Source organism: Coturnix japonica, chromosome 11 (genome assembly GCF_054131305.1).
Source record: "Coturnix japonica strain WE chromosome 11, WE-NBRP24, whole genome shotgun sequence".
Taxonomy (NCBI): Eukaryota; Metazoa; Chordata; class Aves; order Galliformes; family Phasianidae; genus Coturnix; species Coturnix japonica.
In genome coordinates this window covers 14,110,139-14,122,594 of record NC_140673.1, presented here as the reverse complement: position 1 = coordinate 14,122,594, position 12,456 = coordinate 14,110,139, and the positions used below count along the sequence as shown (strand labels likewise).

General features: G+C 39.7%; 2 protein-coding genes across 15 annotated transcripts in view; one reads left to right on the top strand and one right to left on the bottom strand.

Moving 5' to 3' along the window:
* Nucleotides 1–441: 441 nt before the first annotated feature.
* Nucleotides 442–8,565, bottom strand: TMED5 (transmembrane p24 trafficking protein 5). Its single transcript, XM_015869961.2, has 4 exons — nucleotides 8,344–8,565; nucleotides 6,539–6,636; nucleotides 5,706–5,889; nucleotides 442–3,295 (listed from the first exon to the last, which is right to left on the bottom strand). The coding sequence occupies exons 1-4, from the start codon at nucleotides 8,521–8,523 to the stop codon at nucleotides 3,077–3,079; spliced, it is 681 nt and encodes a 226-aa protein (XP_015725447.2). The 5' UTR covers nucleotides 8,524–8,565; the 3' UTR covers nucleotides 442–3,076.
* The window catches only part of CCDC18 (coiled-coil domain containing 18), a 23,210-nt gene continuing 19,187 nt past the window's right edge, over nucleotides 8,434–12,456 (top strand). For 8 of the 14 annotated variants that reach the window (XR_014932753.1, XR_014932752.1, XR_014932751.1 and 5 more), the window contains exons 1-6: nucleotides 8,625–8,687; nucleotides 8,994–9,136; nucleotides 9,282–9,438; nucleotides 9,643–9,810; nucleotides 10,462–10,571; nucleotides 11,431–11,559. Coding sequence is in view for 11 of the 14 variants with exons in the window: in XM_085511302.1 (XP_085367428.1) it covers nucleotides 9,009–9,136; nucleotides 9,282–9,438; nucleotides 9,643–9,810; nucleotides 10,462–10,571; nucleotides 11,431–11,559 (692 nt within the window). In the remaining 3 variants the exon portion in view is untranslated. Of the gene's footprint in view, nucleotides 8,574–8,624; nucleotides 8,733–8,993; nucleotides 9,137–9,281; nucleotides 9,439–9,642; nucleotides 9,811–10,461; nucleotides 10,572–11,430; nucleotides 11,560–12,456 lie in introns of those variants that run through there. The other 6 variants (XM_085511299.1, XM_085511296.1, XM_085511298.1 and 3 more) reach the window with 6 other exon arrangements.

The following is a 12,456-nucleotide window of genomic DNA, read 5'->3' as shown; positions in this document are numbered from 1 at the left end:
AAATGAGGTCTAGGTGGATCAGATGACAGTGCTAGGCTTGCATATACTGTATAACAGCACCTTCTGTTTTTGAGACAGGAGACTGAGATCAATACAGCATTTCCTCTGAGCAAGTGGGGTTCTTCAGAGCCGTTATTATCCTCTCTCTGAATGTCTTCTTGGCTATTTGAACAGGTTACCCGGAGAAGCTGTAGATACCTTATCCCTGGAGGTGTTCAAGGCTAAGTAGACAGGGCCTGAGGCCCTGGACAGTCAGATCTGGTGGCTGGCAGCCCTGCTCTTGGAGGTGGTGATGATCTTCAAAGTCCCTCCCCATCCAAAGCATTCTATGAGTAAGAAATGCAAAAGCTGCATTATGAAAAGGTTCTTTTTAGAAAAGCTAAGTTTTTTGGCTTAGCACATCTTTTGCAGCTTACTTTGCCATAAGATGAAGAACACAAACAGGTTTAAATGTCATTTATTGAAAATCTCAGGGGTTTGCATAATTTTATTAAACATCCGAAAGTCTTAAAATGTTTAATTCTGAATACAAATACCATTAAGAGAAAAAAATGTCCTTTCTAAATTTTATACAGTCGAAAGAAATCTACTTTTCAAAATCCAAATGAAATGTTATTCAATGGCAAGTTTAAACACCAGATCCTTCACCTGTAATACACATCTTTCAGCTGCCACTATCAAAGCAGTTACAACCTTTTGCTCCATGGTTTTCTACAGCAAGCCCTGAAGAGGGAGAAAATACAGTAAGCTTTCTTAGTTACAAAACTGTCAACTTTGCTGACAGTTGTATTTTTCTTCTACCAGAGACTGGCTGTATTAAGAGAAACTGCTGAAGTTCAATTTTGCCTATCAGAGAGATCTTCATTCATGAGCTGCTTAAGGCAATAAACCAGACTGAACGAAGATAAATGATGTGCCAACACATGCCTGTTTTGCTAATGGATATATAACCTCTATCACAGAGGCACAGCAGAGTTGCAGGGGAAACTAATCCATTGAGGTGTCTGCAAAATGTGGCAGCTCATCTGTTGCAGGTCTAAGCTGAAAGCTGGAATCCAGTAGCTTTGATGTAAGAGGTAGATGTCTTGGTTAGATCTTCACTGAGCTGGTTCAGCATTTTGTAGGTGCTTTGTAGCATTGTGCTGTGATGCTAGTGAAGATTCTTTTAGCAAAAGGGACAGATCCCTAAGAATCTTCTTTTTTTCTATTGCCCTGATGGGACCTGATCAATAGCTCACAAGTTGACTCCAATGAGTCCTAACACAGCTACATGTATGTAATGGTGGTGGGAGATGCATGGAGAGATGGCAGTACGATTCTATTTGCTACTTCATCCAAAATAATTAACATTTCTTAGACTTCATTTTGATCTCAGGAATAAACTTTTTAGTTCACAGCATTAAGGGGAAAGAGAAGATATGCAGCATGTGAAGAGAAACACTCTTGTTTTGGACATAGCTTTTCTTGAAGGAAAAGGTAGCTCAGTGGCTTTTGGAGTTATCTAGAAGAAGTTCTGAATGGAATAATAATTCTAGTGAAAGAAATTGCTTGAGATATTATTGCTAGGTCCCCCTGTCTAAAGTTGAAGTGGCATTTCTATGTACTGTAGCCCTTACTAGCATCTGCTTCATCTGAAGCAAGTGTTTCTTTGTATGGTGACCCTGTATTTTCTTTATTAAATTACTTTTATTCACAGGAAGTCTGAAAATTGCAATCCTGCTGTTGATGCCTAGAACCAAGAACAGGCACAATGCTTATACATATACTGTCTTTACACATTTATACAGGAATTCAGTGACTTGGCATGCTGTAAAAATGAGTAAGTTTGAACTCTTTTTTTTTTAAACTACTTAACTGTCACACACTGGGGTTTTTGCAAAAATACTCAATAATTTTACTACACTGTTAAAGCAGTTTTATCTGGAATCTGCACAGTCATTGGAAATTTGAATCCTGTATTTATTGCTCACTTAACATCTTATTTATATAAACAGCTGGATAAACAAACACTGCTTACTTGACTCACACATGTAAAAGTTGCTGTTTTAAGCAAAAGGAGAAAGCTTAATTGAACAGCTTTTGTTTTTTGATGCCTATGTAAATCACTTGATTAACTGCTGAGTTAGTCATAGACATGTACTAGACAAAAAAAAAAATTGGCAAATAAAAGGGATTTTTGAGACTTAAAAAAAAAAAAGTGATGTTTTCACATACCATGTCCCTTTTCCCTTTATTAAAGGGATAAGAAATAACATCTGAAATAACTACTTGAAAAAATACTATGACAGGAGGTTATGATTATGTAGAAGTTGATAACCCACACTTCCAGGTGTGCGTGCTTTTATCTGTGTATGATATAGCTGTCTCGAGTCTCATGTAACAGACAAAAAAGGGCTGTACAATTATAGAAGACGTTTTCAACAGAAATCACTTATTTTCTCCAGTTCTCTTCAACATCACTTTCACACTGACAGTGATTCTTTTAAAGTGCTGATGTTAATCATCTATATATTAAAATAATAAAAAAACAATCTCATTTTGTTCTCCCAATGTGAGCCCAGTGTTTCTAAGTGATGCTGTACCCTACAGGCTGAAGATTTTTAAAACACCTAACGTTGAAAACAAGTGACTGTCACCAGACTACTCCTGTGGGCTACGATCCTCTTGAGTTTTTAGGCACATGTGTAAGTTTGCTCAATGTTAACCAGCAAACAAACTCAGATCTAAAATTTTACATGAACATGGAAAAAAAAACACCCCAACAATTACCAACACTTTGCGTATGTACCAACCATCCTGTGTACTGTTCAGAAGCTACTCAGTAACAATCATTAACAAATGCTATAAGCATAAAGTGTTAATAGCAGCTGCAAAAAAAAAAAGGAAGAACTTGGGACAAGGCATTTTGTTCATCTGAAAAAAAACAAACAAACAAAAAAACACACATATGAATTGAAAACCTGATGTGGTTACTGCCTGTTCAAAAGACACTCAAAGAGGTTTCTCTTTTTTTTCTTACACAGATCAGTTTCTTGCCCTCCCCTACCACATTACACTGTTACAATTGTACTGAATGTTAAGTTCTGCTTTTCCTCTTATCTTCAAAGAGACTTTTCAACATGTAAACCTGAACAGCTGATACCACCACCATTACTCCCAAGTTGACCATGGACCAGAAATTCACTCTGTCAAAGTTGCTTTCTTGTATGTTTCGGTCACGAGCTTCGAATGCTCTGAGCAGGGTCTGGATCTGGACGCTTTTGCTCAATCTGGCTTTGACACTGTTGATGGATTCCTAGTGAGTAACAAAAGAATGTTTTTAGAAAATAATTTAAAAAGCACCTTAAATTGACAGCTTGTAAATCATAGGAAAAATACTGGATTAATATTTTAATTTCTTGCCAAGAAGGCAGTTAATTTAAAATCTGTCCCTTTTCAGATTTTTGATTAATTCATTTAGAGTGTTTATCATAGAATTCAGTTGAAAGGAAGTTTTAAAGACCAGCTAGTCAGACTCCCCCACAAGGAAAGGGACATCAAGAGCTTGATAAGTGCTCAGAGCCCTGTCCAGCCTGGCCTTCAGTGTCTCTGAGTGGGGCACCCACTGTCTCTCTGGGCAACCTGTGCCAGTGCCTCACCGCTCTCACTGTAAAAGAACAAAAACCCTTTTTCTAGCCAGTCTAAACCTCCCCTGTTCCAGTTTAAAAATATTTCCCCTTGTCTTTTTGCTGTAAGTCACCTAGAAAGGCTTATATAACCTTAATTTATGTTAATTAGCAATATCTTCCACTCTTAAAGGTGGATGGGGAGGGAGAAGGGAAATCAAACCTAATTTTTTAATTTTTAATACTTCATTGTATCTTAGGGAAGTGCAATTCCAGGTACCTGGAAGACTAAAAAGCATTTACTTCCAACAACTAATAACCTCAAAACAAGTTATTTTTTCTTCTTTCCTGCTGTATAATCAAATTAAGTTGCTTTTTAATGCAAATTACCGTAAGGACTACAGCTGTAAAAGAACAGTAGTAGTATAATGTTATATTCCCATCTCCTTTTTTCAGCCTTAATAGCCATAAAATGTTCTACAAGTCAGTAGCACTTTCGCCATGGATATTTGTTTTGATTTGTTGCAAGCTTAACAAATATTTCTTGGATGCCAAGTTATTTTACAGTGATACTGAAGTTCATAAGTTACACAATAGTGAGTATCAATGCCAGGGAAGTGCTATTAAAAAAACAACCTTTTCCAATTTCTCACAGCAAATACATTAAGAGCTACTAAGTATTCCTTTAAGTCCTCAAAGAACATGGAAACAATGTCATAGCCTGAGTAAGCGAACAATAGCATCAAACCCTAACGTTAACTTCACAAAATCTGGGAGAAAAGCCCTGAAGGACAATTCCTGCATTTCTTCTTCTGGAAGAGATACCTTGTATGTATGTGACTAGCACATCCATTTAAGTACTCTTAAATTTAAATGCTCTGTGATTACTGCAGATAAATTTCCTTTTACCCAATTGTCTTGATTTGCAGTTTGAAGAACATCTGGCTTCTTGGATTCAGTGTTTGATTCTAACTACTTGCTATACATGCAAAAGATCTGATATCTTTAACTTTGTCCTATTGTCAAAAATTTGTGTTTTGTTTATTACGAGGAATAGAATACACTGTCATGCTTTACACAAGTAGCATCCACAGAGACTGAAGATATTTTGTCATCTTAAAAATATGTAAGAAATCATCATCTCTGTTGTAAGTTTGCCACCAGCATAGAAAGTTCTGCATCCTAACAAACATTAAAAACAGGTCTACAGGGAAGCTAAATAATTCTCTGCTTCTAGAATAACCTATAAGCAATCATTCAGTGATGCTGAAAGGAAATGAAAGCTCTGGGCAGTAGTTTTCATCCTAGATCAAACAAGGCCAGGGGGAAAAAACAAAACAACTCAGAAGCAAAGCAGCTAGGACAGCTGGTCTCATGCTTTCCTGGGGTCATCTGAGAAGTACAAGCCCTTCCCTGAAGTTGCTTAGTGCCTTGGAACATTATGTGTAATGTCTCTGCAACATCAGTAACACCTCGCACCTTCTATCCATGTACTGCAGTAGTACTGCTATGCTCAGCAGCCCTATTAGCAGTCCACTGTTGCTCTTCTCAGTGCCTGCAAAGGTGTGCCAGCAGTGTAGCACAAATTACCTCCTGATGTGTTTATGAATCAGGAAAGTAAAATTTGGAAAACCAAAGTAGAAGAGAAAAATTAACCCTCATGCTGGCAGGGGTATTTCTGGAAAGATAGGAACAAGAAGCTTAGCCAGTACTTTGTTTTCAGACATATGATGAAGAAATTATGCACATTCCGATTGTGTTGTTGGGATTAAGCAATACTTAAATGGAATTCATGTCCATTTCATTGCTACTAGGGAAAAATGTTCAATTTTGGCAATATTAAGAAGGGAAGCTGAATGGAAAAGGAGATTATTTTGATAGCTACACAGCCTTTTCTTGCTGATTAAGGATCCATTTCTAAAGTATTCTCAAGTTTCTGTGTGGAAATAAATGACTCTGGGCTTCATATGTCAATAGAAGAAATGTATAGGTCTGAAGCAGTTTTCAGGGTGACTTGCCTGATCAAGGCAGAATGGCATGTATATTTTTTTTTCCAGTTATCATTCTTACGTTAAGAAGATCTAAGGATCCAATACTAACCAGAATGTCTTCCAGTTTCATGTCCAGAAGATCTGTGCCTGTAACATACTTCTTCCAGTCCTCTTGATCTTGTCCTTCTTCCCCCATATTGTCCAGGATCAGTTCAAAGAAAATCACCTTTTCAGAAATGGTACTGAATGTATTGTCGAAGCAGAACATGTAGTCCCCCTCTTCTGTCTCCACCCTGTGTATATAAGCATGTAATTGAATCAGGTATGCGTTCTGTACTGGTTCTAAAAGAGCAAGTTTTATAAGCAAGCTTTCCTGTTCAAAACTAAAACTGAGCACTTAAAAATGAATAAGATTTTTACATAAACTTAACAACTCTACCATTAGTTACAGCAAAACCGCCCCAGTGACTTCAGAGCTTCACATCGTCAAGGTACAGCTTACTTTCCTCTTCTTTATTTGAATCTTGAGTTGTTAATGATTAAGAAGTATCTGTAATATGAGTAGAAATCTCGTAGTCTATACTAAAATACCAATAATACACGCCTTGATAAAAGGACTGGGAAAATGGGGTGCTTCTCAGCTGTCTGTTCATATGACTAACGAGGTCTTTTGGTATTGGATGTGAGAACTTTTTTCAACTGCATCATCATTTTTGTTTAATGACCATTAGCATTTACCATTAAAACGCAAATATACTTTATTCCGTGGTAAAGTCCATATAAAAACTAAGTGCCTATAGACAGGTAACTGATATTCTGAAACCATACTAGTAAAACCTTTTATAATACTGAAAAATAAACAGTAGTATTTAGCCTTGGCTCTATTTTCTAAAGAAATCAGAGCAGTGCTTTGATGTAACACTTCTCTCGCGTTAAACTTACGTATGAACTCCATCTGATTTCCTTTCATCGAAAACTAAAGTTTCACCTTTTGGAGAAAGTAGATGAAAATCGACATCTAATCCTGCTCCATCTAGAACCTGTGAAACAAACAGAGCGTTCACGTTGCTGAACACAACACCTTTAAGGAAGGAGCTGACATAGAAAGATTTTTAAATGAGTTAATGAGATATAGATTAAAAACAGTTTCAATCCAAAAGCGTTTAAAGTTTTTAAGAATGCGTACAACTCCATGAAGGGACAACCTTGTAACACCAGCAGATGGCTACAGCCAGCGTTTCTGTGTCACTATTGATGAGTAAAGACCAGCATCAGTTCAGTGGTGGAAAAAACCTTTGTTGTGAAATTCTATGTGTAAGCTCATGTGTATTTGTAGAGGAACACGATCTTTGCAGCGCCATCCTGAATATCTGTTTGGTGTGTTAATGGTCAGAACTGGACCTGCAATGCTCATTACAGACACACCACTTACCCAATGAAGATGCAAGATCTAAACTCTCCCAGGGCATTCTCACTTCCCGAAAGTGGATGGAATTAAAGGCGTTTCGTTTCCACACTCATAATAAGCATATACAGTATTACAAAGCTGTACTGCTTTAACCACTGACATGGCTACATCCATATCACCATAGAAGCACATTTTTATGGTTTTTATTATGACTTCACACGTTTACTTTCCAGGGAGCTGCTGGAACACAGCAGACTACTCGGTCTGAAATGGAGTGCAAAGTTTAAACTGTCTGAAAATGATCTGGAGGCTTACCAAGAAGAGCAAGGGCAGCAAAGATACATAGCTGACATCTGATTGGAGTTAAAAAACAGGCAGTGATAGACCTACTGGGTTATGGTACAATTCAAACATACTGGGACAACGCTTCCTACCAGCGCAGTGTTTCTGGCATCATATCAGCATGTAGCATTGAGCTTTAGCCACTCAAAATTCAGGCTAACTAATTAAAAAAAGCACAGGTATTTGCAGTAACACATGGAGATGCTTTTCTACACATTCAGATAGAAAAATGAAACATTCCTGTTAGCAGTACTGCAGAGAAGTTTATGCCTAGGTAAAAGTAAACTTATTAAGACTGCTTTTTCTTTTGTGTAAAACTTCAGAAGGACTGCTACGATTACTGTGTACTGATGTTTAAAAGCAGGATTTTATTTTAAACTTGAGCTTTGCTTAGGGCTGCTTTGAAGCTTTGTTCACACATCGATCTTTGATTCCTGCTCAGTGCTGTATGGAGCAAAAATAACCAGGAAACCACCGGGACTTTCAGCTTTATGCTTTTAAGGCAGGGGGAAAAGAAGCGGGGGAATGCGGGACGGGTTAGACCTGCACAGTTCTGCACTGAGCGGGTATTGCAGCACGAGGCCTCGGGGAAGCTCATTTCTATGGCTCCATTTGGAAAACTTTCGTTGCAGAGATAAAGGGGCTTCGTAGCAGCGCAGATAGGCAGACAAGCCGCACGGCGGCTGCTATGCAAGGTCAAGTTAACGCTCTGCTTTTTTTTTTGTCCCCTACTGCTTTAAAGATGGCAACTGAAGAGCTGACGGCGCGCACAAAGCAGGCTGCTAAATACAAGGCAGAAGGAGCGCTGTCAGCATCTCCTTCCCCGACTCGCAGCGGGGCCCGGCCGCCATCCCGGCGCACAGCCCGGCACAGCCCGCAGCGCTCACTACGGCGGAGGGACGCGACAGGAGCTCGGTGCGTGCGGAGGCGCCCCGGAAGAACACGGCGGAGTCGCGACCGGATTCGGAGCCGCCCCGCCAGGCCCCGCCCGCCCGACCTGGTACTCGAGCTCCAGCGAGGCCTCCTTGCGCATGGGCTGGTAGAAGCACTCCTTGCGGCCGGCCGGCAGCGTGAACGTGAAGTCGCTGTCCAGGGACGGGCTGAACTCGGCGGCGACGGGGGAGACCAGGAGCGGCGCCAGGCAGCACAGCAGCAGCGGCAGCCGCGGCGGCCCCATGCCGGCAGCACCGCGCTGCCCGCACCGCCCTGCGACGGGAGCACGGCTCGGTAGGGCGGAGCTGCGAGTGCGCATTGGGGTGGCGGAAGAGGCGGGGCTGCACTAACGGCCTGAGCTCCCAGTGCTGTGGGACGTGTGAACGTACACTGAGTGCTTTAACATCGGTAGGGCCGTAATTAAACGTTGCACTTATCTACCGGGTGCCAAAAGTGCGTGAAATGTATCTTTTTATTTGGAAATAAAGTATCTTCTTCTTTTCTTGTTTAAGACCGCGTTGGACTGGGCTCTGGGCAACCTGATCTAGTAAAGGTGTATGTTTGGTGGCCCTGCCAGGCAGGGGGGTTGGAACTGCATGATCCTTGAGGTCCCTTCCAACCTGGGTCATTCTGTGATTCTGTGATCTATAAAACTCTAAAATATGTCTGTAAGTGAAGTTTCTGTACGCTTATTGTGTTTTAATGTTGTTGTAGCCACATGCAGTGCCAATGGAGTGCAGCATGTGGGCTCGTTCTGGAAGCGATGATGAGGAGCTGCTGGAAGCCGTGCAGTCGTTACGGAGCCGGCTGAGGAGAACTGAGGAATCCCTGCAGAGTGTGGGGGCACAGCTCAACAGGTACCTGTGTGTGGGTGTGAGAGCAGTGCTACACCTGTAGCGTGAATCAGTGCTGAGTGTAGTGTTACTGTGATTCCTTTTGTGCTCATCAGCAACTCAAACAAGGAGGAAAAGTGGGGTAAGAACTTATTGCTCTTCCTTGTAGCACTGGTACGAAGGAACATTCTGACCGCTGCTGTGAGGAGGCTGCAGAGCTCACCCTGAAGGACCCTGTTCATCTTAACTGCAGCAGTCGCTGCTCCTCCAGCTGCCCGAAGACTGTGGGTAAAATGCCTTGCTGGGATTTTCAAAGGAAATCCAAAGTAAATACTGTTCTTCATAGCCAGTTTTTGTTAAACTTGTCCATTCTGTATTCACTGTTTATGAAATTTTCTTGCCTGATAGCCTTGACCGTTGTCTGAATAGCCCTTAAGCCTAGTGAGATTTAACTATGTGTATGATTCTGCAGATGTTCCTCTGGTCTTCGTGTGTATGTATGTGGAAATATGTATTTATTTTTTGTCTAGTCCGACTTGGTGCCTACAGCTTTCGATAAAGCTGTGGAAGAAAATGAACGTCTTAAGGAGAAACTGAATGATCTTAATGGGCTAAATGCATCTTTGGCTTCTCAGAACCATCACCTAAGGAATAGAATTGAAACAACAAACTTGGAACTGGTGGAGTCAAAAACAAGAGTATGTATCTTTAATGTATTTCATTCTAGTTGTGTTTCATATTTAAACTTTAAACATTCTTTTTGTTTTTTAGTAGTTCTAGTATCCTTTAATACTGTTCGGTGATATTTTGAAACAGAAGAGTTTGCAATCAAATTCTTCGTGACAAATCAACTATATTAATTATATGTTCTGTCTATTAGCATGCCATAATTGAATTATAAAGCCAATGAGGCAGATAAGTTGGAATGACTACTTGGTACACTAAATGATTTGTCAAGGGGGGAAAAAGCTTTTCCTGCTCCTCACATCATAAATCTTTTTTTACTAAAAAAAGAGGTGAAAGAATAAACTAGTGAAAGCAATTCAGTGATGTAGTTAGTACTGTACACCCATGTGGCTAATTTTCACAGTGCTGTTGATTAGGGAAGTATTTGCCGGTCTGACTTGTAGGAGACAAATAGATGAAGATATATGTTTGGGAAAAAGTGAACAAGTTCAATGTGTAAAGCAATCACTCTACAATATATCAGATGGGAGCAGTGCTAGGGAACTGATGTTAAATTAGCACTAAGTTGGAGTTCATTTTGTGTGTATGGGCACAAGCATCTTCTGCAGCCAATTGAAGAGCAGTGTCATCTGGATGAAACCATAAATATGTTTCTTTTTCAGATTTCTTACCTTGAATCAACATTAGGTGCACATTTAGTCAGTATTCCTAAGTTAGAAGAACAAATTGTAACTTTGGAAGCAGAAGTTTCAGCACGAGATAAAATTCTCAGGTAATAAAGGCACTTCTTAACAGTCATGAGGTCTGCTTGCCAGTTCAGTCTCCTTACCAAGGTTGTGTAATTACTGATTCTCCGTGGGTGATGTATTCTGGGGCTTCAAACTTCCATTTTGCAGCCATATGTAAGAAAAGTGAAGTGTTTATTTTGTACCTATGTCTCTTATATGGAGAACGCAAGTCAAGTAGCAGGAGAACATAATAAAGGTAAAATAAACCAATTTACAATTTACGCTTAGACATGAATGTCCTTATAATGAGATCCGCTCAAGACTGATTTTTGTGCTGTGGGACTGTACATAGTTACAGATGTCTGTGTACCACGTAGAGTAAAAGATTTTTTTCTTTATGAATATATTAATCAAGACAGATGATCAAATAAAGCTAATGTGAACAGTATCCAGAAGGTGTCAGGGAGACACATCTGGCTGTCGGTTTATCTCAAAACTTCATGCTAATAATAGTCAAGTGATGCCTCAAAAGTCGGTTCTCACAACACAAGTAAAATACCTTAAACTTCCCAAACAGCACTAATGTGTGTGTTGTCCTGTCGTGCCTATTTTTAGAAAAACAATGATTTCACTGTTTAACGTTACACCACAAACCCAGCTGTCTGGCTTCTTGGCATCCATAGCAGCTGATTCCTGCTGGTGAGGTTTGGACAGCATTCCAGATGCTGTTTGGAACTGTTGGGAAGTTTTGAAACTACCACCCCTGCCCTGAAACCTGGTTTGAGAGCTGCATCATATCTCAAACATGTGCAGAAAAAAATTCCACACCTTGTCACCCCAACGTGAACACAATTCTTAACCAAAATCCTTCTATTTTTAAGCTGTACTTTCTTTGCTTGCTAGAGATGCAGAAGATAAACTAGAGCAAAGTCAGAAAGCAGCAGTGGAAAGAGAAAGCATGTTGCAAAGATACAAAAAGGACTGTGAAAATCTGAAAATTGAGTTAATTGAGAGAAACAAGCAAGGAAAAAGGTGACTAAGTGTTCTTAGTATTCCTAATAAACTGAATATAAAATAGTAACGCTTAAATGTTTGTACTTCTTAGCATGTACTTTCCTTATGGAATTAAATCTTCTCTACTTTATAAATGTTACTTTAAAAAAACACTTGGGAAGGGGAAGTGTCTTTCTGTTACGACAGTGTTAGCTTTTTCTTTTTTAAGTCTGGGAAATTGCTAATAATTGCAGGTTGATAATTTACACTAAAATGTGATTTAGCTACCTATCCAGTTTATTGCCTGTATTTTCTCTTCAGAATAGAGGTAGTGCAGTGGAAAGCAGGTGTTGGTCCATAATGTATTTTTCCTGAATTATTTTTGACTTCGTCTTGCAAGGATCTGCACTTTATGCTTTTTGTATTTCACGTATATAATGTAATGAACAGAACTAGTCAACAGTACTGAGTGCTGTATTTTTTGGGGAAGTAATAGAAACACAACTTCCACAAGAGAACTGTAGAATCGTAGAATGGTTTTGGTTGGAAGTAACCTTAAATATCATCTAGTTCCAACCCTCCTGCCATGGGCAGGAAGACTTAAATCAAGACCTAGACCACTAGATCAGGTTGTCTTTGTTATCTTTTATCTATCTGTATGTTACCTACTTGTGATCCTTGTATTTTATAACTCCCCCTTCCTGGTCCCCATCTCCCTCCCTTTCAAACCTCCAAAATGAGTAATGGTGGAAGAAAGTAAGAAAGAAGGGTGAGGAGGAACGTGATACATACACAATCTGAAATAGTCTTTGTTTGCTTTTTTTGAATGCAATACCATCCCAGTCTGTTTCTTTCACATACAGACATCGTCTCTCCAATATCCCCCCAAATAATTTATACTTTGATCTCTTCCTAATCAGACCTTGCATAATCCAG